The 24,599-nt window shown below is 41.1% G+C and overlaps 1 protein-coding gene across 1 annotated transcript in view; it reads left to right on the top strand.

The window, feature by feature from the left end:
- LOC146622249 (dolichyl-diphosphooligosaccharide--protein glycosyltransferase subunit STT3B-like) overlaps positions 1-24,599 on the top strand; it is a 79,358-nt gene that overhangs the window by 27,122 nt on the left and 27,637 nt on the right. The window contains exons 2-5 of the mRNA XM_085366119.1: positions 13,855-13,963; positions 14,899-15,186; positions 17,843-17,908; positions 24,298-24,397. Of these exons, the coding sequence (XP_085222245.1) occupies positions 13,855-13,963; positions 14,899-15,186; positions 17,843-17,908; positions 24,298-24,397 (563 nt within the window). The remainder of the gene's footprint in view (positions 1-13,854; positions 13,964-14,898; positions 15,187-17,842; positions 17,909-24,297; positions 24,398-24,599) is intronic.

Consider the following 24,599-nt stretch of genomic DNA (forward strand, 5'->3'; position numbering starts at 1 on the left):
CTGTTTTAAGAATTTTTAGACCAGGTTGAACCGGTGGCTGTGAAATGCTAAATGAATGAACTGGGGATTATTTTTTTATTTAATCTTCTTATGCACGTCAGAGCTGTGACTTGTAGCTTATTTTTAAAGGGCAAAAACTGACAATTGCAGTCCAAGTTAAAGGAAGCTGCTTTGTCATCACTCGTTCGTGACCCTAAACTCGGACTAGGAAGCAGGATTAGTGGCTGAGTGAGGGAACTTCATGGTATATTCAATCACTGTCTACTGATCAAGTCATCAATCATTTCTCTGGAAAATAGTAACAGTAATATCCTCTGAAGCAAGGTGTGCAGACAATAAGATCATGTAGTTTTTAAGAGGACATCTAAAGACTTTCTTTCCCTGATGAGCATCAAAAGATCAAGATCATTATGAGCAGCTTTATTTCTGGCTTTTTCCTGGTTGGCTGCAGGAAATGCCCTCGTTTAAGCCCTAGCATAGCGATATCCAAGTGTTCCTAAAACAGCCTTTCTGAATCCTTACGCAGCGTAAAAGTTGAAAGTAAGCCAACTTCCTGGTTGAAATATGTTTTAACATTTGTTTTCTTGCTTTTAGATTTTTAGTTTTCGGAATCTCCAAAAATGATAAATATATTAAAAAAAAAGTTTTGTTAATGGATAATATCTGGATAAATAATCTAGCTGGGGCTACTAGATAATCTCCAGAGCTTTCTGCATGCTCTCATTTGTTCTGGGACGGTTATGTAGTGTAACACAAACTTCATGTAAATGCACTTGTGGGTAAATTTGGAAACCCTGGATTACCTACTTATCTAATAACCACCTGTGACCGCGTATCGTAATGCTAACAATTGGTTAAGTGCAAACAATATCCTGAGCGTGTTCATAGTGCAGCTCCTCTGGTTTACTGGACGGATGCAGACCGACGTCTCTTAAATAAGGTGGAAGATCCACATTCAACTAGATTTTGTGCTTTTCTCCAGGAAGTGACAGCTGTGACGCAGACGATCAGTAGAGATTGATGTAAGGAATCGGACTACATGATGAGATGAAGGGAACAGTGATCGCAGTCCTTTTTAAAAAGCTTTCTTTTTTCTCTCATCACTTTCTGAAATGGACTCCAAGTGCAGAGAATTAGACCATGAAATAGGCTACTGACTCAAATGGCTTTTCTGAGTCAGATTTTTTTTTGTGTGTGTGTGTGTGTGCTTGATTTCAGTCACAAAATGGAGAATATGAACACAGTGGCAATAACACAAGTCATTTAAATTAAAACGGTTGCAGCTAAAGTTAACCTGCAGTAACAAACTCTGCCTCTCTGCTAGTGTTGAGGGGTTTCGGCATTCAAATATATTTTCATTATTATATATAGTATCTGAACATAAGAATGGCTGAAAACACTTTTGACTTAGCCATTTACATGTACAGGAAGCACAAGTTTGATGGCATAGTTTAGTAAATGCTATTAGACAGGAAATGCCAGTGATGAGGTAAAACACCTGTAATTAGTTAGCAAAGATGAATAAACCAGTGGTAGCCATCTACCAAGAATGGGTTCATGTAAAGAGTGATAACAGAGTCAGTGAGCAGACATGTGCGCCTCGTCTCCACTTCCAGAAATGATATTAATGCATATACAGGCTAAAACGTCATCTCTTAAAAATGAAACCTGGTGAGCAGCTTTCCCAAAAATCTCCTTCATGGCACTTGGACAATTCCAGAGCAGCGTTAACACAAAGTTTCACAAAGGATATATTTGGCTTGTGTACAAGAATTGCCACTCTGCTTTTTCATTTTTCCCCACTCTGTGTGGGTATGAAGACATTAGAAAATTTAATTTTCCCACATGATTCCATGAGTGCCAAATCAAAAGACAAAAGGCAAGTATAACAGAGACAAAAGGCTGACTTTTTAAAATATTTTTCATATGACTCCCACACAGTTTCATGATTTCCAAGAACAAATCTGTTGTAGGTGGCAGAGGCTGTTTCAACAAGTTAAAGTAGCTTTGATTCTACCAATTACTGAAACAGGTGGAGACCCCCATCTGTCTGTGGAGTCGGTGATTTCTTCCGTCACTGCTTCATAATTAGTGCTGGCAACATCCTCCATCCTTAGCACAGCTTGTAGCCCTAACACATTTGTTTGCTGTGTATTCTCGGATACCCCCAGATATTTATATTAAATTTATGACATCGTACATGTAATTTTATTTTATTTATTTATTTATTTTTACAAATAAGTAAATAAACATCACAAACAAAAAGAAGAAAGGAGGAGAAAAAAGCAGCATAATAGAATAAGAGGCCATGGTGTGGGATTCACAATAAAACAAAAAGCACAACGTCTCGTCTCACGCGATTGGCTCGAGTCTGTTTGAAGGCCTCAGTAACGGTGCCAATTCTCATGATATATGCAGTTTTGAAATAAATGCAGTTGCATCAGCATACACAATGTCTCTCTGGTTTAGGGGTCAATGTATTTGCCTTACATGTGAAAGATCATTGTTTTGACACCAGGAGGATTCATAAACCCAGCCTCAGGTGGCCACAAGCTAATGTGCTTCCAGTGGTGGAAAAATTTGGTGAGCTATGGGCTCTTGATTTCTGCTGTTAGCCTTGAAAATAAGCTATTATTATTATTGTTATTATTATGAAAACTCATTAGTGTGGCTGTAGCCCTAAAGCACCTCCTCAGCTTGAAGCTGTAGTATTTGGCTCGAGCTATCAGATAACCGATGATCGTACTTTCCTGGCTGATTACTAAAGCAAGTTTTTATTAGAGCTGGCCCGGGGGTAAAATATCATGCATCGAATTTGCTTCTGTTTCTGGCCATATGATAAAGAGCCATCTCCGGCCCCAGCTGCCGCCTCCCCACGCCTGTTGAAGGTGATTTAGACAATGAATGAGGGTCACCATTTCCTACGGTAATTTGCACTCTGATGATTTCTTATCTTGTCTGCAGCATCCTCGCTGCATGCTCAGCATCGGGTCACTGGTTGCTTTAGTTTGGAATTTGTTTCATTTCATTTACTTGATTTATTTAAATTAAGGGAAAAGTTGTGGGTGATTTTGGTAATCTCTGATTCGTACCTGTGCTGACCTTTTGTGGTGGTTTTTGTTTTTTTTAATTAGCCAATAATGCTCAGGTGGAGTTATTCTCATATCCTCATTGTGTCTTCTTGCTTGTCCACTGCTTACCATAATATAGGATTTTCAGGAACCTGATGAGATGTGATCTCAATGAGGATAAAACCGAGATCCTCCTTATTGGCACCAAATCCAACCTTTTGAAGGCAAACCATTTCTCACTCACCATCGATAACTCCACAGTTTTCCCTTCTCCTCGGGTTAAGAGCCTTGGTGTCATCCTAGACAGTTCACTTTCCTATAAATCTCACATCAGTAATCTCACCCGTTCTGCCTACTTCCATCTACGTAACATTAACAGATTGCTTCCTTCTCTTTCCACCCAGTCTACGTCCATTCTTGTACATAGTCTTGTTACCTCCCGTATTGACTACTGCAATTCTCTTCTGCATGGTCTCCCCCAAATATCCCTCCATAAGCTTCAACTGGTTCAGAACTCCGCTGCTTGCATTATCACCAGAACCCTTCCTACCAGCACATCACCCCTGTTCTTCAGGAACTTCACTGGCTCCCTGTGAAATTCCTGATAATATTCAAACTTCTTCTGCTCACCTTCAAGGCCATTCATAACCTCGCTCCTCCTTACCTTTCTGATCTGTTAACCACCACTTGTTCTGCCCGTTCACTTCGATCTTCTTCTTCTATCCAGCTTGCTTCCTTCCGCCTCACCACCATGGGAAGCAGAGCTTTCAGCTGCTCTGCTCCCAGAAATAAGAAACACTGGTTCTCTCCCACAGTTTAAATCGCAACTCAAAACTCATCTGTTCAAATCTGCATATTCACTGTGAATCCACTGTTTGTTAATTTTATCTTGTGCTTTTGTTTTATTGTTCTTATTCTGCCATTGTTTTACTAAGTGTTTTATCCTATTGTAAAGTGTCCTTGGGTGACTTGAAAGGCGCTCATAAATAAAATTTATTATTATTATCTGATTATGCTTTTGTGCAAGGTCCCTCTCCTCTCTTGGCGTTCAAACCACCATATTTGTTTTTCCTCTTAGCCTCTGACTTCCACACTCCATGCCTGCTCAACCAACCAAACATTAAGAGATCAATGATCCTTTTTTTTTCTTCTTCAGTTTCCCAGTTTTCTTACTTGCTAGTGGGTTTGTTTGTTTTTTTTTTTTGGAGGGGCTTTTAGTTATTGTAGTCCACATTACAGGTGGATTCAGAAGAAAAGGTGAAAATCAAAAGTCCATACTGTACTATCCACACAGACTGGTAGAGCTCTATGTGTTTTCAGCTTTCCAGTGTTTCTTTCAGCACACACTGGTTTATTGAAACTGGTGATGGGTGAAGCTGGTAGCACTGATTTTCTTCCAGTACTCAGAAACTCTGAGGGTGTAACCACCCACCTGAACATTGTTTTGGACCAAACACCCAATCAGAGTGCGCTGCTGCCAGGCATCACAAAACACATTAAAGGAGACAATAAAGGACAATTATCAGTTTTATCAGGATGGCGGCTGTTCTTCCTGTGCAACATGGATATCCAGTGGTTCACTACAGTGATGGTATAAAATTAGTTCCTCCCATGTACAACCGTTGAAATAAAGAGTCAAGCACCATATGCGTTTCTGCTCAAGTCCACCTTTATTAGCTTAACTTAAACTTTACTTTAAATGATGGTTTTTGTTTTTTGTCTTTATAAACAAAAAGGTGAAGTCTCTCTCAACCTGCTTATTTCAGTTAGTTTGGTATGCTTTGTTGTGCCTAAAGAGTTTTTTGCAGAGGTTTAACAGATCCTAAGAAGTTCAAAAATGCTGTTTTTTTTTGTTTTTTTAGTCTGGCTAACCTTTACTGATCACTGATGTTGGTACGCGCTTACACTGTGTATAAGAGAGAGAGAACCAGCTGCAGACACTCTTTTTCTCTCTCTGACAAACATGCATATATGCACACACTACACACACACCCTCTCACACAGTGATTGCTAACTTTAACAGGGGACCTATGTCTCTTTCGCTTTCACTCACACACACAGGCCACTTAAAGTGGAAGCCTCTGTAATATGGGGTTTATTCTGAGCAGAAGTGGCGTTCGCTGTCCACTCCAGGAACTGCCCGTCTGCCTGCAGTGAGATCTGTTGTCAGATGGAGGCAGTGTACAAAGTATGTACTACAACTGGTGTGTGGGCCATTCCTTGCTTGTGCCGTTTTTGGTCTGTTAGCCAGCCGCAGAAGAGAGTGAAGTTCTAACATGCAAAGAGCTGAAGTGAAGTGTCCACCTCTGTCTGTGCTTTTCATGCATCATTCAGGATCATGAAGGACTCCACTGGAGTGCATCTGGGGTGGGTGAAAACCCCTCTCTCACTTCTGACTGGAATCGTGTATGTGGACAGGCACATGTGGGACCATAAATCCCTCCCTGCCAGTGTAACGCCTCAAAGTCTGTTTTTCCAGGGGCTGGAATACTGTTGCACGATGCAAACTCTCTTAAGGCTTAAACGTGCTGATGAATGACTTGGCTAATAGAAAACTAATTACCAGCATTTTTGGTCATTAATTTACATTCATTATAATGCTGAGCTGTGGGTAATCTTGATGGCCTCTTTTTGTTATTTTCCTCACAAAAATAAATGAAAAAATAATTGCCACATTAATCAGTAATGAATGAATTATCAATTGTTCATTTGGAGCATATTTAAAATTTGATGGAAAAAAAAAAAAGTTAGCCTGTTCATACTCCTACCCTCTATCCTCGTCGTCCCCTCTTGCCTGGCTCGGATCTTTCCTCCGCACTCCTCCTGCTCCTCTCTACATTCATTTGAACTAATGTCCCATCCTCCTGTTTCCTGTTTCTGCTCATCTTCTCCTCCCTCTGTCTCCTCCTCTCCCTCTCCCCTGGTAGATCACTTCTCAGCCAAGACTCGCAACAGTTTAAAAAGAGAATAAGAAACCCCCAACACACACACACACACACACACACACACACACACACACACACACACACACACACACACTCCTCTGTCTTGTCTTCATGGACTGTGAAATTAGGTTTTACTTAAAATGGGGCCAGTGGAGTTTGGTGAGGATGAGTGATTTAAAGGATTGTTTGCAGTTTATGAACATAAGGAGAGGCAAGGGAACAGAGCTCCATTTCTTTCATGTTGGCTGCGCCCATCTCATCAAGCATTCACAGAAGTCTGACCTCATACACAAACACAAGCACGGGCTTGATAGGTGGAGAGAATGCGCTCTTATACTTTTTACTGCAGGGGCCTCTGACCCTCTGCCCACTCATGTCAGTGCATGTGCCGAGTACCCATCAGCACGGTACGGAGCTTGATATGGTTTCTCCCGCTGCCCTTCTGACCTGAGCCTCCACTTCAGCTTTTTTGAAACTGTGGCTGCCTCTCCCTTTCAGGGATCATTCTCACAACCTGTGTCCACGTTCTGGTAGTTAACTTGCAGGAGTCCAGACTTGCTCTTGGAAAAGTGTCAATATTTTGGGTTGATATGAAGCTCTGTGCAGATAACCTGGTGATGGGTATTACTCAGTTTTCATTGACTGCTGAAGCTGCTGTTGGTGGTTCTTTTGCATTCCTGCACGTGTTGTGTGAGCAGTGACTGCAACAGTCTGTTAACTTAGTCATTGTTAGTTTAGCAAATCACCTGCTGTTGTGGGCTTTAAAGCTTTTTATGTCAAATCCAGTGCATTTACTGTGACACTTCACTGTCTCCCTGTTAGTCTAAAGAGTTTTGAGGGTGGATTTATTATTAACAAGTTTTCAAGGAAAAATATCTCGAATCTTTTAAAATATCTTTTTGGGAAAAAGTGGAAAATGAAATCGCACTTTACTTTGCAGCATGAGTCGACTCTACCAGCAGTTAGAGTAACATTAGCAGACTAGTGTAGGTCAAGTGTTTCATACAGGCTGTACACAAAAGTTGGCATAGCTCAGTGTTCCCCAACCACTCAGGTGTGCCGTGGAAGATTATCTGGTGCCACCTGACTAGTACTCTAAGCGACTGGTGTGAATAACGGGCAGAACAATTACATTCTCCTATACTAGAGGGCAGTACAACTACCTGCTACAATTAAATGGGTTGCCAACTGCCAGTAAAAGAGAAGAAGACGAGGAAGAAATGACATAATAGTCATGCTGTAAGACACCCCAGCGTGTAATAGCAATAGATAAATATTTGAAAACAAAAAGGAGTCAATCTGACCTGGGTCATGGAGAAAATTCCAACCCGTTACATCAGTAACGTGCTGTGTGGATCTGCTGGCAGCCGTACAAGACATGATCTGGGTGCAAAATGAATCAAACTAAGACTACCCAAATAGTGATGCTGGCATGGCACAAACACCGTCACTGTGAAGGCTTAAAGAGACGGGGTCTTAAATAACCTGGCAGAACACTCGCCAGGTGTTCTGAATCTCCGGTCATCTCTTGAGTGTGCAGCCAAACAACTCCTGCAACGCACACATGATGGTCTTGGAGCCGTAACACTGTAATAACATCAGTCACTGTAATATGGAATCATTTGAACGATCGCAGTTACAGACATGAATACTCATTTCCTGTGTTTTGAACTTTAGAAGTTGTTTTTCAGTAAATTTCCCCGTCTCTAACTAGACCAGTCACTTCCTGCTCTGTGTAGTAAGCTGATTTTTAAGACTTGGTGGAAAGAGGAAAGCATGGTGTCTTTATTTGGATTAAAGCAGAGTCAAAGTGAAGGATTAGAGAGTCCCAGTAGAAACTGCTGTGTTACTTCTGGAGAAACCTCTCTGCCTGCCTCTCTGTACCGCGAGCATTTTATGCATGACAGCACTTCAGAAGCCATTTCATTTCTGTTGTCAATTTAAATCTCGAGGGTTTGGGAATACATATAAGATTTTGGGGTGTACTGCTGTCGCTCTCAAATGGATTTGCTTTAGTGTGGCCGATTTGAACATTTTTCTGGGACTGAAGTGTGCAGGTTGGAGAAACCAGAGATGGTTTGGAAAGTGTCATTCGCTGAGTGTCCCACCAGAACCTTAATTTTAAACACATACTCAGGTCACATCTGCTGAAAACGAGTTGATTCAGAAGCAGTGAAACAACGGGAAAACTAGACTCAGGCTGGCTTACATGACAACAAGGCTGCTTTGCTGTTGGTTAAAACAAAACAAGGTTTAACTGAACTATAACAAGTTCAGAGCAACACAAGGCAGCATGCAGTATTTGGAGTGTTTATTGTATGTTTTTATGGAGGACACACACATTGGTGCCTTTGTTTCCTTCATGCACCTTGTACAGATCCTTCACTCTTAACTTGGCATGTCAACACCACAACACTATTCCTTCTGGGACCTTTTTGTGTAAATATTTTTGCATGCATGCCTTTTTTTATTATGTGTGTATATCATCTGCTCTGTGTGTGTGTGTGTGAGATTGAAGTGTACAGCTGCGCATTCATCTCTTTGATGTCACTTCCTGTCATCTCCTCAGAGCTGTGTGTTTTTCAGTCCTCCTGTGTCGAGCTCCCCCACACACCATCTGAAAGCAGCGGGAAGCAGGATCAGCCTGTGGAGGCTGCCGCTGCGCCGCCTGTCCTTGGAAAACCTCGCGGCGTGGGTCACTTTGCACTTTGGCTGCCTGCCGCGTTTAAAGATGCAGCAGGCCAATTTTCAGCGCACACAACGAGGAGAAAGGCCTTGTTCTTTGAGATAATAAAGCAGAGTTCTATATTTGACTTCACTCTGCCCTAAAATGATGGCTCTGATTCAGCTGCAGAAATCAGCTCTGACCGATACTGTTATATTGACAGTGAAATGACATTTACTGATGTCGGTGCCAATATTTATCTATTGTCACATCACATTTGTGCTGCCTATATTCTGAAAAATGTAGGCTTGAAGAGCTTCGTTTCCCTGCGACAGAAGGAGAAATAAACAAGAACAAAAAGAAAAGGAAGCTAAAAATGATCAGCATCCACTCTTGGAAGTAGCTGCTGTGACATCACTCACTGGTTTATGAAGGCCTGTTTTGAATAGCTTGTCAAACAGAAGTCATTCGCCAATGAGCACACCGGAGATGATCTGTCATGTCAGTCTCATGTGCTTCAGATGAAGAGAGCTGGACTTACTTATTTTGTTTCTGATTACATCTCACCTCTCATCTAAGAGGCTGCTTAAGTTCTCAAAACGGGTATTGAACCCCTCGTGGAGTTTTCAGCTTGGAGTTGGTCCTGAGAGAGTGACGGGGGGTGAATTTCCCAAGAAGTGCATGTTCAGTTAGACGCCATTTGTGTCCACTGTGAACATGAACAGAGGTGATCGTTGAGCAGGTGGTGGCGGCCTACAACACAAGCTATTAGCCATCTCTCAGATCAGACCTGAGTGCCCTTCGCAGGATTTAAAAGGCATTTCTTCCTGGAAGTTTTACTTCTACCACCACGATACTGTTTCAGAGCACTGAGTGGCAGGTCTCTCACAATCAGTGGATCCCTATAAAAGACAAGAAAATGTCCAAATGGAGACTCTAAGACACTGTACTAATAAATGGATACATGTACAGACCATGCATTTGGTACTCCTGTGAAATTACAAGCAGACAGCGTTTTGCTGCAATTTCCAGACGACCTGCAGAAGGTGTTGTCATGGTAATCTGTCCCAACGATAGTTTTTCATTCATTGCTTGAGTTTTTGCTCCCCGGGGGCCGAGCGAGACCACATGTTGTCTGTGGTAAAGTAGATTTATCTCAGTGCAGTAAAGCTTTCTGCTGGCTCTGAATTATTTACAGACTATAATTTTTCTAGCCAACTCTTAATTATCTGATGATGAATGGCTGAGAGTGATTAGTGTTTGTTCTACTCTGGAAAAGAGATGTTCGTATTTAACCCAGAAGGCTGCTGCTAATGGAAGCGTAGTGCTGGATTTGAGGCTCGATGTTGTACTGGATCTCTCATACATATACCACTTGAGTAATATCTTTAAGTGGAAAAACAGCGAAGTAAACAGCTCATTGGTTTTTGTCAGTGGATTTGAACAAATGGGCATCTGAATATATTCTCTGTATACCCCACCCCAAAGCTATTAGCAAAGAGTGAATAATGTGCAGAGTTTGGTCAGCCAATAGTGCTGTCATATATCTTAGATTTGCTTTTTTACTTTATCTTCCAGGCATGGGGAAGGGCCTGACATAAGTAGGACTTTATCTGCAGTATTGTGGTTCACTTTGTGAAGTACAGATTTTACGGAGGCATGTTTTAAGCAAGGATCAGCCTGTTCAGACATCCCAGAACCTCAGGTGATAAAAGAAAACAGAAGAAATATGTGGAAATGAGAAAACTCAATCAATTACTGCTGGGTTTATGCTGCTCACTCGATCATCCTATCGCCCCTTTACTTTTACACTCCTGTTCAAAATTGAGAATGTTGTCTAGTTCCCATAAATGCAAACAGCTTGGCTGACCTTTAAGACTGCGGTGTGGTTGCTTGCTTTAATTTAGAGCCCTGAAGTGTTTAAGTTTTGAAGGTGCAAACCTTGATCAGTGCCATGGAGCAAGAAATTGAAGTCCCAACAACTCACTCTATAATTTACTGAATGACACTCTGAATATGTAAAACCTTGATATACAGGGAAAAAAACCCAATTGTGTAAAAACACATTTCCCCGTAGAACTTTAAAAGTCCCCGTTGACTCATTTAGTGTGAACTTCTGGGGTTCAAGAGCCCACACTGCCTGTAGTGCTGTGTGGCTGGGATCAGATTTTCTTATCTGTGTTGAGCTCTTAAGTCTCTGATACCAGTTTTAGTTGGTGTTATTATTTGGAATAGGATGGGACCAAGCTGGAGTTTTAGCATAGAAAGATTTCAAAAATAAAGAAGGTACTCATTCACCAGCTTTTGTTTGGTACAGTAGCTGGAGTTAGTTTCATGTCCTTGACTGAATTTAGAAAGGCTAGTGTGCCTTTTCTGGGGAGTAAAAAAAAAAAGTTTTTCTGTGTTTTAATGAGCCCATATCCCACGGGTGAGACAGAATTCTGCTTCATCTGACATCCTGGCTGGAAATGGTTTTGAGAGCCCATCATCCAGAGTGTTGAGTGTGGGAGGTGAGTGTTTAGCCCATCCACTGGCTGTCTGAAAAGCTTTAGGATACTGCTGGCTTTCCCAGACTGTAATGGTAAGAGGAAAGTTAGAGGAATTTTCTCAGACCAGGGAGGAACCAGGGCAGCAGACACACGATGGATGACTTCTGTTGTATGTACAGGCTCCTTTTCTCTCATTGCTTTTTTTCTTCTCTCCAATCAGCCTGCAAGAGTGAGCATAAAAACCTGCGCACGTACCCTCAATCTAGAACTCATTCCTAAGGGGGCTGAGCAAACCATATGCTGCAATCCCGCCATCAAGTTCTGTTTTTCGTGGAGGGACAGTTTGTATTGAGCACTCTAATACTTTGGAGAGGCTCAGGGGACAAGCAGACTAACTGCTGAGTAGTCTCAGCTTGGAAACTAAGAGCTGCGTGCAGGATTTGTACAATAGCAGCACTCTGTCTACCTGAACCATCTAATTATAGACCGGGCTGTAGTTGAATTGCTCTAAAGTCTCACTGTCTGTAAACAACAGGCAGGCAGAAGGCTGGGGAAGAAAAAGAAGGTAAAAGTGAAAATGTTAGCAAATGAGCATGAGTGGAGAGGGAAAAAACTGCAATGAAGCTGTGCATCTGTTACGGGTGTCAGCTGAGATCACAGTAGTATGTGAAGGTGTGGATGAGGCAAGTTTCTGCCAGTTTACCCAACAACCCTTTCAATTAGCAGTAATTGGTTTTGCATACGAGTGTTAACGGTGCAGCCAAACCATTGGGGACCGATAGAAATACGGTCACACCCGGCAGTTTGCAGGAAAACTAGGCACGGATCTGACCTGACTTTGATAAAAATGCAGTGCTCAGCTCCATGTAATGATGTCCTGTGCCGATGGTTTCTCAGCAACACACTGTTAATAGGTCGAATACAGAGCTACAGCTACTGTTGCTTGTGGAAATGAAAAAAGCATCTGCCTGTTAGCAAGACTGCGCAAAAGCTGCCTAGCTGAATATCAAGAAAGTTGATGAAGAGATGGCACAAAGGCGAAGAAAAAGACCATTGCATTTTGCCACACAACCATACTTTTGCTAAAATTACTGAATAAGCTGTTGACCTCACTTCTTGAGTTCTGGCTCTGTTTAAATGCTGAAATAAAGGCCAGTTTTTCCTACACATAGACGTCTGTTATAGCATACTGCAAAGTTTTGGGCAGTAGGAGCAAGTCGGGACGTTCTCAGACCTGAAATGCTGAGAAATGGTAGGAAAAGACTGAACCCTACATCTAAGTTGTGCCCTCTAAGGAACAATGTAGGTTTTTCTTTAGTAGATTTAAAAAAAATAATCCACTCTGTGCATTAAATATCGCCCACTCTCCAAGCCTCTACTTACCTTAAGCCTTCACCTGCCTTGTGGCGAATGATGTTTTTAAATCACTTGCATAAGGTTTGGAAACATGTTCAGGTTAAAGTTGTGGTCTCCATTTGCGTTACAAAAACATGGAAGATATTTTCAGAGACGCAGTGAGGACATGCACAGTGTAAATACTTTAAGCCAGTGGCTCATAAAACATGTAACTCCCTGATGAAACAGAAACACAGGTCCCATTTATAGATTGCTATATTTCTTTTTAGATACCCCAGAAAAAAAAAAAAAACATGTCACAGGGGTTGGACGTGTCCACACGTGTGTACTGAATACATGTCTAGACTGGTGTCTCTTGGCTGTGGTCAATTACTTGTTTACATCATTACAAATAAACCAATCAACGCAGATTGGGAGTCATATGAAACCAGAGGTGACTGAACTGAACCCCTGGCGAGTGTCATCCACAGTGAGTGCTACGTGGACCTGCAGGGGAGGGTTTATATATTTAGGAGACTAACGGGAAGCCGTGCTGTGCTTGTTTATCTTGTCAGTCGTTGCAAAGAGCTCCAAAGGTAATGATGATTATGTGATCTGCTAGTCGTGACTGGAACTGAACCTCATGTCAGGAATAATGAGAAATGTTTAGAAATTGGCAAAGATAAAGAGGTGCTTTGTATTGTAAAATGACATGGAGAGTGAGTGGGAGGTAGTTATGTTAAAATGCAAGGGATAGAAACTGAGAGGCATCCAGGTTATCAAAATCATTCTTCCAAGCTCAGCAGTTTCCCTGTAAAACAATGTCATTAAAGTCATGTTGGCAGCATTTCTATTTTTACACAGTATTCATATTTAAAGTTCATAAAACTTTCACCCCCTTAGACATATAAGCAGAATCAATAATTGTAGTTTTGTCTGTATTCATTCTTATTCTTGCTAGCTGATGGTCAGTAGGTTGATATGTTTACTCCCCACTTGGACTTGGTAGTTAAATGGTAGTTCAACTCTAAATCAATTCATTACGTTTTTTTAAAATTGCATTTACAATAAATAAATGTTATATTTATAAGGTTGGTGGTTTAAACCCTGGTTGTTCCAGTCAAATACTTTTGGGCGAAATGATGAAATCCAACTTGCTCTCCAATTCGTTCATCAGAGTGTGAACGTTAAAGGCACTTAAATGTCCAAAAAAGTGCTTGTGTGAATGCCGCATGTTGTATAAAGAGCTTTAAGTACTTAAGCTTTTTATAAGAAGCAGCTGTTCGGTTGCTGTCTCTCGTAGGTCCTGGACTGTGTCTAACTATCTTGTCTCTGGTTGATTGTTTCAGGTTCAACTACAGGTCGACTCACCACCTCACCACAAATGGCTTCTATGAGTTTCTCAACTGGTTTGATGAAAGAGCCTGGTATCCTCTGGGTAGGATAGTTGGGGGCACGGTAAGTATTTTGTGTCTTCTGTGCATGTGTGTGTTTGTGTGCGTGGTGCGAGTCAGAGATGCCTGACTCAAGGTTATGAGGCACTGTGTGCACTTTCTGCCTGTACTGCACCTCTTTCTTTGTCCTTATTTCTCAAGAGTCACCTTATCATGATGAATCTTCCATCATCGGCTCACTTTAAACAACACACACACACACACACACACACACACACACACACACACACACACACACACACACACACACACACACACACAAACTAAAGCGTTGCTGGATGGCTAAACGGCTCCGAGGGGAAGCGGGGAGGTAAGAGCTTGTACGACACAGAGTGGATCTGTCTTCATAACCGCTAAAGGACAGACTGGCTCGAGTCACTTTTAACTTGTCATTACATTACAGCTCATCTCTGAGCGCCTGACTCCTCCTCTTCTCTATATTTATAACTTACGTGTGATCTCTCTGTATGGGTTATGGGCTAATCTGTTCCCCAGAGTGCACTTCAGTGCGTTCACATTATCAGAGAAAACAACAGCTTGAATGTGTTTTTGCATAATGTGACACTGGGAAGAGAAAATGTTCTACTGAAGCTATACAATTATAGTTGTGTGTGTGTGTGTGTGTGTGTGTGTGTGTGTCCGTGCGCAGTCTGTAGAAACAATGCGTTAGGGCTGGGCAGTCGTTTCCTTGTGAGATCTTTAGAAGGCGATACAATCACAGCTGGGCGAGAGGGGGAGGCGGAGGGTTCCAGTGCACCCATTAATTAATGAAATCTATACACTGTATGTCCCAGGAGGAGTTATGTGCACACCCACATTGCTTGAATGAATTATTTAATAAATATTGCTGTTTTTTTTAGATAAGGCTTTAACACATTGAGTGAAATGGAAATAAAGATTTATGATATTCTGAATAAATTTCAACCCTCTTCCTTCTAGGTGTACCCAGGCCTAATGGTCACAGCAGGCCTGATCCATTATGTGCTCAACCTGCTGCACATCACTGTCCACATACGGGACGTCTGCGTGTTCCTGGCCCCGGTGTTCAGCGGCCTGACCTCCATCTCCACCTTTCTGCTCACGAGGGAGCTGTGGAACCAGGGGGCAGGACTGCTGGCAGCCTGCTTCATTGCCATCGTTCCTGGCTACATCTCCCGCTCCGTGGCTGGATCCTTTGACAATGAAGGGATCGCCATCTTCGCCCTGCAGTTCACCTACTACCTCTGGGTATGCCTGAATACTTCTTCAGCCTTGCCATAGTCTTATCACTCATACAGGGAATAATTAGAGTGTGAGGCTTTGAAGCACAACTCATGTCTTTTATTTAAAGCTGCATTAATCACTATTCTTAGATTAACAGTGAACCAAAGGACGTGAGGTACTGCTGCCCAGATTACTAATTAACAGCCAGCACAGCACTGACCTAGCCTCATGATCTGACTGAAGTCCATTTTATTCATGCCTCATTAAAATATGCCATAGCAGGGGCTGTATTTGCTCTGTGATAAATCTGATCCGTTGGTTGCTACTGGTTGCTAGGAGCAGGTGACTAAGAGATGGGCCAGTTTTCGAGCTGTTATTGCTGCTGGCTGAGTGACAACCATTTCTATGTTGTTTCTATGTTACTGCACTCATCTCATTCACACTGGTTACTGTGTTCACCATATTTTCTCTGGCATGTGCGCAAGAACATCATAAGCCTCGTTTTTTTGCCCTCCCAACAACAGCTGTGAATGGCATGGTTTTTCCAAGTGCGGAGCAGCTGTTGATGGGCTGGAACAGTAAGGTTGAGAGGTGACACGGAGATTCAAAGGCCCAGCAGGGTCATTCAGCCTGAGAGGAAAGATATCGGTTTTTTTTTTTCCCACCTTTCACTTCATAAAGCTCTGATAAACCTAATGCTAACTGCCTTATACCAACAAACAACTAGCTGGTGAACACAAGGGAACATTTGGTGCACAAAAACGCTGCCCTGTGTCTGCTTGGTGTGGATGTAGGTTAACAGACTGCAAACACAGTCACCCAGGTAACGTCAAGAAGTCATGTGCTTTTAGCTTGTTTCCCTTTTAATAGACAGGTTCCAGTGTACTTTTACACTGAAGGTCCTTCACTCATTGATAGAACAAGTGCTTTTCTTTCAGTGGAGACTTTCCACCTCTTTAGCCGCTATGGAGTTATCTGAAAATGAAGCGGTAATACTTTGAAACTGTGCATGTTTCAAACCTTATTTTGGGGCTTTTTTTTTTATGTTCCTCTGGGGACTCTGTAAATATAGTTTTTATTTCTCAGTGACCATGCCCATCCATTTAGACTTTAATAGTTGCTCAAACATCTCAGTGGCTGCCAAGTTGCAACACCTGCTGATGGACGTATGGTATCACTTTCAAAACTCACAAGTCTAAAAATGCATGCAAGATAAACCTGGACGTCTCTCTTGGGTTTCTGCGACTCGCTCAGCTCACTGAAAGACACGATTGTTTTGGAGAAAGCCTTAAATAACAATGAAAATAGGAAAAAAGCAAATGAGCTTGCCAAGTGTTAACATTTTGGCCTGAGATGGTTGCTTTCAGTCTCACGCTGCCAGGATTTTATCTCACGCCAAGTAAGAGGAAGCCTCAAAGCTGCTCATGAAAAAAAAACAGACATGTTAAACAGGACAAAGTCTGAGGATCTCATTTTTCAGCTTTTCACCACCAATGTTGGTCAATAAAAGTTATTTATTGGCAGAGGCAGGTCAAGCTACTTAAAGTTTATTAAACCCCTGCAGTGTGATGCAGCAGCAGGATTCATCCACAGTGACTTGTGGAGTTGTTAAATTGCCAATGGCAGTGTGTTGACTTCGGACAGGGGAGCTGTCACTCAGGGTCGCTATTTAAGAATTCAATGTGTGAGTTAACAGAAAACTAAACGCATTCAATGCATTAGAACTGGTTTTGTAAATGTTGTAGCAACGTCTGAATGAAGCCCTGAGGCACCGACATGTGACCCGTGTGTGGGTGACAATGCCATCGCTTTATCAGACTGATGAAGCCAGCAGTGTTATCTGTCCCAGGATGAGAAGGGCTTAAGCATCTTTCTGCTTCGACAGATTATTCCTCACACTGGTCCTCAGCGATTTGTCCACATGGGCAAATGGGCTAATGTTATTCTTACTAAAGACCATCACCATGACATTTCAAGCATACCATTGAGATTCAGAGGACCCCTTTATCCCTGTTAAAGAGCCCTGAAGTCACTGTTAAGTGGTGGAATGGAAAGATGGGGAATACTAGAACAAGAACTGATTTCTGTTTCCTGGATTCAGGCAAGTCTGAAATAATTGCACCATGAATAAATCACACACATACTTAAGTACACATACAGGCTTTTGAGGGCTTAGTAGATCTGCTCTAAGTGAAATACAGAATAGCTTAATAGTCTCCAGTGAATGCTCCTCATTCTCCTTTATCATCTTGTTTCCCCACTTGTTCACTTGTCCTCAACTTTCATTCAGTATCTGCTCTTCCTCCATCCACCACATCTCATTGGTTCGGCTCCATCATCCGTGCAGCCAATTGCAACAGCTCCCACCTGAGCCTTCGTTAAGTCAGGGCTCGTTAGCCTCGTTAGGCCCTCGTTAGCAGCTGCTGTGTCCTGCTGTGGGCAAGGTAAAGATCTGTAGGACACGGTGGTCTGCTTTGTGTGTGGGTCATTAAAGAGGCAAACATGATGAATAATTCAGACTATCATGTTGGGCAAGCAGCAGTAGAGCAAAATCATCGAGGAAAGAAACAGCGAGCAGCACAGCTTAGTTAATGGAAGGCTCTGATTTACATTTGTGTGTGTGTGTGTGTGTGTGTGTGTGTGTGTTTGTGTGGTTAATGCTCTCTGGTGTACACCGCAGGTGAAGTCTGTGAAGACTGGATCAGTTTTTTGGGCCATCGGATGCTGCCTCTCCTACTTCTATATGGTGAGAACTCACACGCACAAACACACACAGATCCTTTGTTATAATTGTGACACTTTGCTGGTAACACTTGTGTTCTAATATGGCAGGAGGATGGAAATCATTCATGAATGTTGTTAGGACTAAATGTGCAAATGCAGAAGTGTTAAAGGTCATTGTTTACTATTCCTCGTACCTCCGTGTGTGTGCTTTATGAGAATGTTTGGCATAATCAGGAATATTTTCTTTTATTGTTGTGCAGTAGTTTGGAAATTTAAACCAAAGGCCTGGTCCCATGGCTGCCTTAGTGCTTCCATTTCTGACGTATATAAACAGGATGTCTTGAAGCCTTCTCACCGTGCAAAAGAAAATATCGTAGATATTACAAATTTAATTGTATTTATATAGCACTAAATCACAACAGCAGCAGGCACTTTATATTATAAGATAAAGACCCGACAATAATAGAAGATGCCCTATGAGCAAGGACTTGGTGACAGTGGGAAGAAAAAACTCTGAAGATGCTCCTGGCAGAACCAGGCTCAAAGAGGGGCAGCCATCTGCCACGACCGGTTGGGGGTGAAGGGAGGGAGACGGGACGAAAGACGCACTGTGGAAGAGAATCAGATTAATAACAACTAATGATTAAATGCAGAGTGGTGTATAAACGCAGAGTGAAGAAAAACCGCTGTGCATCATGGGAAGCCCCCAGCAGCCTCGGCAGCTTAACTAAGGGATGATTCAGGGTCACATGATCCAGCTGTAAGCCAAACACTTTGGTTCTCCTTTAAAATATGACTATAAAAGGTAGCAGGCGATAACTCTTAGATTATGATGGCTTCTTTTTTTTTTTTTTTTTACTCTTTATTTTGTACTTTTTCCTTTGTATTACATACGGACAAGACATTAATAATAATAACACAACAACAAACACACAAAAAAAAAAAAAAAAAAAAAAAAAAAAAAAAAAAAAAAAACCACGAGAGGTCCCGCCCTATAAGGCTGACTGAGACTTATAAATTATCCATTTTGTCCACTGTTTTCGGTGTTTGTCAGATTTCAGTCTCAGAGTGTAAGTCATTTTTTCCATTGTATATATGTCCTCGATTACGTCCATCCAGTCTTCCAGTTTTAAAGGATCGCTTTTCAGCCAATTCTTTGTTATCACCTTTTTGCTTGACAACAACATAATCTTAAACAAATACCAGTCCTCCTTTTTTACATTTTCCCATATTCCAAAATACATTACTCGTGCCTCACACAGTACTTCATACCCCAGCACCTTCGTCATTGTTGCCGCGATTCTTTCCCAATATGATTTAATATATTTACACTTCCAAAACACATGTGAGTGATTGGCGTTCCAGTCTCCACATAATCTCCAGCATTGTTGGGGTGTTTTCAACTGCTTGCTTTTGATATATGGAGTAATAAAAAACCTAATCACATTTTTCCAGCCATATTCTCTCCATCGTCTAGAGCTAGTGGAGTTATGCTGTGTGAGACATAAGGATCGCCAATCATCCTCTGACAACTCAATTTGTAGTTCCGATTCCCACTTTTGTTTAATATATAATGTTTCATTCCTATTCGAATTTTGTAGGCCATCATATAATTTCGACAGAATTCCTGATGGAAGATTTTTATATGCACCTGTTATTGTTCCTATTATACGATTTCTTTCTCTCGAGAGCTTCTTTCTAATTTCTGTATTGTAAAAGTGTCTTAATTGAAAGTACCTAAATAAATCTGATTTATCCAATCCGAATTGTTTCTGTAGATTCTCAAAAGATTTAAATGTTGTCCCATCTATTAATGTACACATTGCTGTAATTCCTTTATTGACCCATCTTAAAAATGTACTATCCCATTTTCCACTTTGGAATTTTCGAGAGTATGCAGGCCAAATCAGCAATTTACAATCTTCTGTAATTCTATATTTCTTCATTATTGTCCACCAGAGTTTAATAGTAAATTCAGTGATGAGATTTTTGTTCGTGGGCTGGGTAGTTTCTTCTCCCAATCTTGCTTGTGGATGACATGATAGGCAATAATTTAACTCTATATGCTTCCATTTTGAAGTATATTCTGATGAACACCAGTAAACAGTATATCTCAGCTGGGCTGCATAGAAATATTCCTTGAAATTCGGGAGGGCAAGTCCTCCTTTTTCTTTTCCTGATTGGAGTATTTTAAATCTTATTCTTGGCTTTGTCCCTTTCCAAATAAATCTACTAACTAATTTATCCCATTTACCAAACTGTGCATCTGTTATTTGGACTGGTAATGAGGTGAATAGGTACAATAACCGGGGAAGCACATTCATTTTTATTACCTCTATTCTTGAGCTAAGGTCCTTGACAAGCGGAGCCCATTTAATCAGATCTTTTTGGATTGTGTTACTAAACTTCACATAGTTTGCCTCGTATAAAGTACTTGTATCACTAGTTAAATAGACACCTAAGTATTTGATCTTATTTGAATCCCATTTTAGTTTAAGTTCATTTTGTAATAATTCTTTGGGGAAATAATTCAGACAGAGTACTTGAGTCTTTACGATGTTTAGTTTATATCCTGCGTTTTTACCAAAATATTTTAATGCTTTAAACAGCCAAGGAAAGGTCGTATCAGGATCCTGTAGATATATAATTATATCATCTGCAAAAAGACCTATTCGTTGTTCAAGTTTGGAAACAAAAACCCCTTTTAAGTCTGTACTTTGCCGTATATACTGAGCCAAAGGCTCAATATACAAAGCAAAAAGAGCTGGACTCAAGCAGCAACCTTGCCTAGTTCCTCTAAAGAGCTCAAAGCTGTCTGTCAAGTCCCCATTTATTTTAACTCTAGCCATTGGCCTATGATACAGGGATTGTATACACTTAATGAAGATACTGTCAAAGCCCATTCTCTTCAAAACAGCAAAAAGAAATATCCAAGAGACTCTGTCAAAAGCCTTTTCAGCATCTAAACTCACTAAGGCTGTTGGGATTTTTTCTCTATTAACTTCATTAATTATATGCAATGTGCGTCGTATATTGTCTTGTGTCTGTCGCCCCTTAATGAACCCTGTCTGGTCTTCATCCACCAGGTCAGGAAGGAACAGCTCTAAGCGTCTTGTGATTATAGATGTAAATAGTTTATAATCAACATTTAAGATGGAGATTGGGCGATAAGAATCACAGTTTTCCTTGTTTTTACCTTCTTTCGGTAAGACTGAGATGATGGCCTCTTTCCAAGAAGGTGGAATTTTAGCGTGTTTTATTGTCCAATTAAAAGAATCTATCAAAATAGGGGCCAAAACCTCTTTAAAAGTCTTATACCACTCATTGGGGTACCCATCACTCCCTGGACTTTTATTCGTCTTCAATCTCCTTATTGCCTTATCCAGTTCTTCCTTTGTAATTGGTTTGGTTAATAGTTCATTTTGAGTTGTCCCTATTGAAGGGAGGTCTAACTGATCCAAAAACTCTACAATTTCTGGTCCATTTTTCTGATCCGGTTGACTATACAATGTTTTGTAATATTCTTGAAAAGTGTTTTTTATCTGTGTTGGTTCATATAGTAGTTCCTTGGTATTTGGATCTCTAATCTTGTTGACTGCATTAGTTATTTGCATTAATTTTAACCGTTTAGCCAATACTTTAGTTGCTTTGGAGCCAGACTCATAGAATGTTTGTTTTGTGAATCTCAGTTTCTTTTCTATTTCCTCCATAGTCAAATCACTTAGTTGTTTTCTTACGTTTTTGATTTTTTCGGCCAAATCAGGACTCAAATCTGTATGCTTTTTTTTTTCCAAATCCCTTAATTGTTGTTCTAATTTGGACTGTGTAAGCTTCTTCATTTTTTTGAGGTAGCTGGTCCTTGATATCAAATACCCCCGAGTTACTACTTTCACAGTATCCCAAATTATTGTTGGGTCTATCTGATCATCCTTATTGTGGGCAATACAGGTTTGTATTTCTTTTTTGATCTCTTTTACCTCAGATTCATTATTGAGAATACCAATGTTCAATTTCCATAATAATTTCTTTTTCTGATTATGTAGGTGAATGGTCAAATGAATGGCGTTGTGATCCGACAAGTCGGCTATACCGATATTGCATTCTGTGACTCTATGTTTATCACTTCTATTTATCAAAAAAAAATCTATCCTAGAGTGAACCTTATGGGCTGCTGAGAAATGGGTATAATCCTTCTCCAGAGGGTGTAATTCTCTCCATACATCACAGAGATCCACTTCCTTTATTAATGAGTTAAGAGATTTAGATTTATTATCTTTGCGTCTTTTTTTGCTTGTAGTATCTTTAGTATGATTTAATATACAGTTCCAGTCGCCCCCACATATCAAGGTCCCCTCACTAAAGCTTATAATTTTTTCAGATAGTTTTTGATAGAATTTTGAGTTGTCCTCTGGAGGGGCATACACATTTATCAGGGACACCACTTCATTATTAATCCTCCCTTTAACAGCAACATATCTACCCTCCTTGTCACAGATTTCCTCTAACTTTTCAAAATTTACCGTGTTAGCTAATAAAATTATAACTCCTCTTCGTCTGCTATTCTTACATGAGCTATAAAAAGAATTTACATAGCCAAGCTTTTTAAATTTTTCATGTTCTTCTTTTGACATATGAGTTTCTTGAATGAATATAATCTGTGCCTTGTGTCGTTTCAATTTAGATAGCAATCTACTCCTTTTAACTGGATTCCCCAGACCATTGATATTGATTGAAATAATTTTTATTTTACCTACACCACTCATAATTCGTACAGTATACAATGATCATCCCCTCTAGTTTAAGAAAATAAAATAAAACAATATTACTAGACATTAAACAAAAATTAAACACAAACTTGCGACTCCCAATTAGTAGGAAGAAACTGTCTCCCACCATGACCCCGTTGGTAGATCTAGGGTAAAAAACCTCCGTAAGGGAGGGCCCTATGAAATATTTGAGAACTGAAGAAGTAGTTCCCAAATTATAGTCCAACGTATTTACCTCCATCCGGTGTTGCTCCTCCAGAACTTTGAATTTAAGAGGCCTATAATTTTCTGATCAGTAACAGGGGGAAAATATCCCCCGAACTAATCAGCATTTCTCTGAAATTCCTCCAATTTTTTTTTAACTCTCTGCCTCGGGGAAGAAATTTGCTCTCGATGGGAGATTGAGGCCCGTTTCCACTCTCGACACCTTCTGCTTAGCGCATCGTCCTCCTCAGATGCCGCCGGGATCTGGCTTCTTTTAACTTCTGTTAAACGCAGGTGCCACTGGTTAACTCTTTTAGCTTTCATTGGCTCCTGTTACTTACCTGGTTAGCTAGTTTCATCGAATGGCAGTCGGTGCCTTAGCACGCCCTGAATTTCTCCAGACGTCTTCCGCAGTATTCGAGTTTGTTATATGGTTGGTTTGTAGTTGATTTAAGCTGCTTATTAATTTTAGCGGTAACCTACAATAGTTATTAATACACACACGCATAAAATGATCTTTTTTTAGTTAGCGGTGTCATTGTTATGTTCTGCCCCTGGCTGAAAATAATTGGAAGGGGTTCAGCAAATAGCCTCTAGCCCAACTTCAGCATTTGTAGTCCAAGGCTCAGTTTGAGCACAGTTCCTTAGAGAGAGTGATTCTGACACTTGATAAGGACGGGCCCTGAACCTTAAACTGAAAAGGAGAGCAACTTGTGGATCGCAGAGTCACTCTGAATCACTGTCAGTGCACATCGCCGTGCCCTTCACAGAACTGTTGCAGCAGTTATGATGTCCATCAAACTTTGTTGCACTCGAACCACTGGGAGCCATTTTCATCAGACGAAGACATGAAAAATGTCCTCGGGAGAACCGTTCCCTTAACCTGCCCATCATTCACGTCAGAATGTGAAGAATCACCTCGTGCCGTAAACTGTGACGCCGCTTCACTGGCAGCCGCTCGCTGCCTGGCAGCTACATGACACTTTGAGACGAATCAGAACAAAGCTTGAAAAGGGTTGCGTGTGTGTGCATCTCTGTTCTGTGCACGTGTGTCTGTGTGTTTGTGCTTCTGAGGGGTTTGTACCAGCAGCATAATGTGAATGCCAGTCGTAATGCTGAAGCTCATAATGATTTCACAGCTCACAGGTGGGCTGTGCAGCTTTGCACCCTCCTCCTTATTGCAAAGCGTCTCATTATTGAAGTGAATAAAAGAGAAAACACAGTCACTCTTTAGGGATTCGTGGGCCAGTTATACTTCTACTGATTATCTGCTACAGTCGAAAGCATTGTACACATTCAGCGGGGATAAGCTAGCCATGTAGCAGTCTGTGTATGTGTGGAGGTAGGCCTTTCTGCATGCATAATCCAAATGATTCCGCCCCGCCATTAATGAAAGCTTTGAATTAATTAAAGTGGGCTCATTAAATGTGTTTTTTGACAGGTTTCTGCTTGGGGTGGTTATGTGTTCATAATCAACTTGATTCCTCTTCATGTGTTCGTCCTGCTGCTCATGCAGCGCTTCAGTCGGAGAGTCTACATAGGTGAGATGCAGCAAAAACACACACACAAACTCATTTACATTCATTCGAGAGTGGGAAGCGACGACTTGAGGGTTTGCAGTTGTGCTCATTTGATGTTGACTTTATGCAGAATCAAGAGAAGATGTAGGGGTGCATTCAGCAGCTATGCACACACAGGCTCTGCTTTCTCTCCTTGAAAAGACTTTCAGGCCCAGCACATGTG

This window comes from Diplotaxodon limnothrissa, linkage group LG11, assembly GCF_057381915.1.
Source record: "Diplotaxodon limnothrissa isolate DT_005_m linkage group LG11, D_limnothrissa_male_GT1.1, whole genome shotgun sequence".
In the NCBI taxonomy this organism is placed as follows: domain Eukaryota; kingdom Metazoa; phylum Chordata; class Actinopteri; order Cichliformes; family Cichlidae; genus Diplotaxodon; species Diplotaxodon limnothrissa.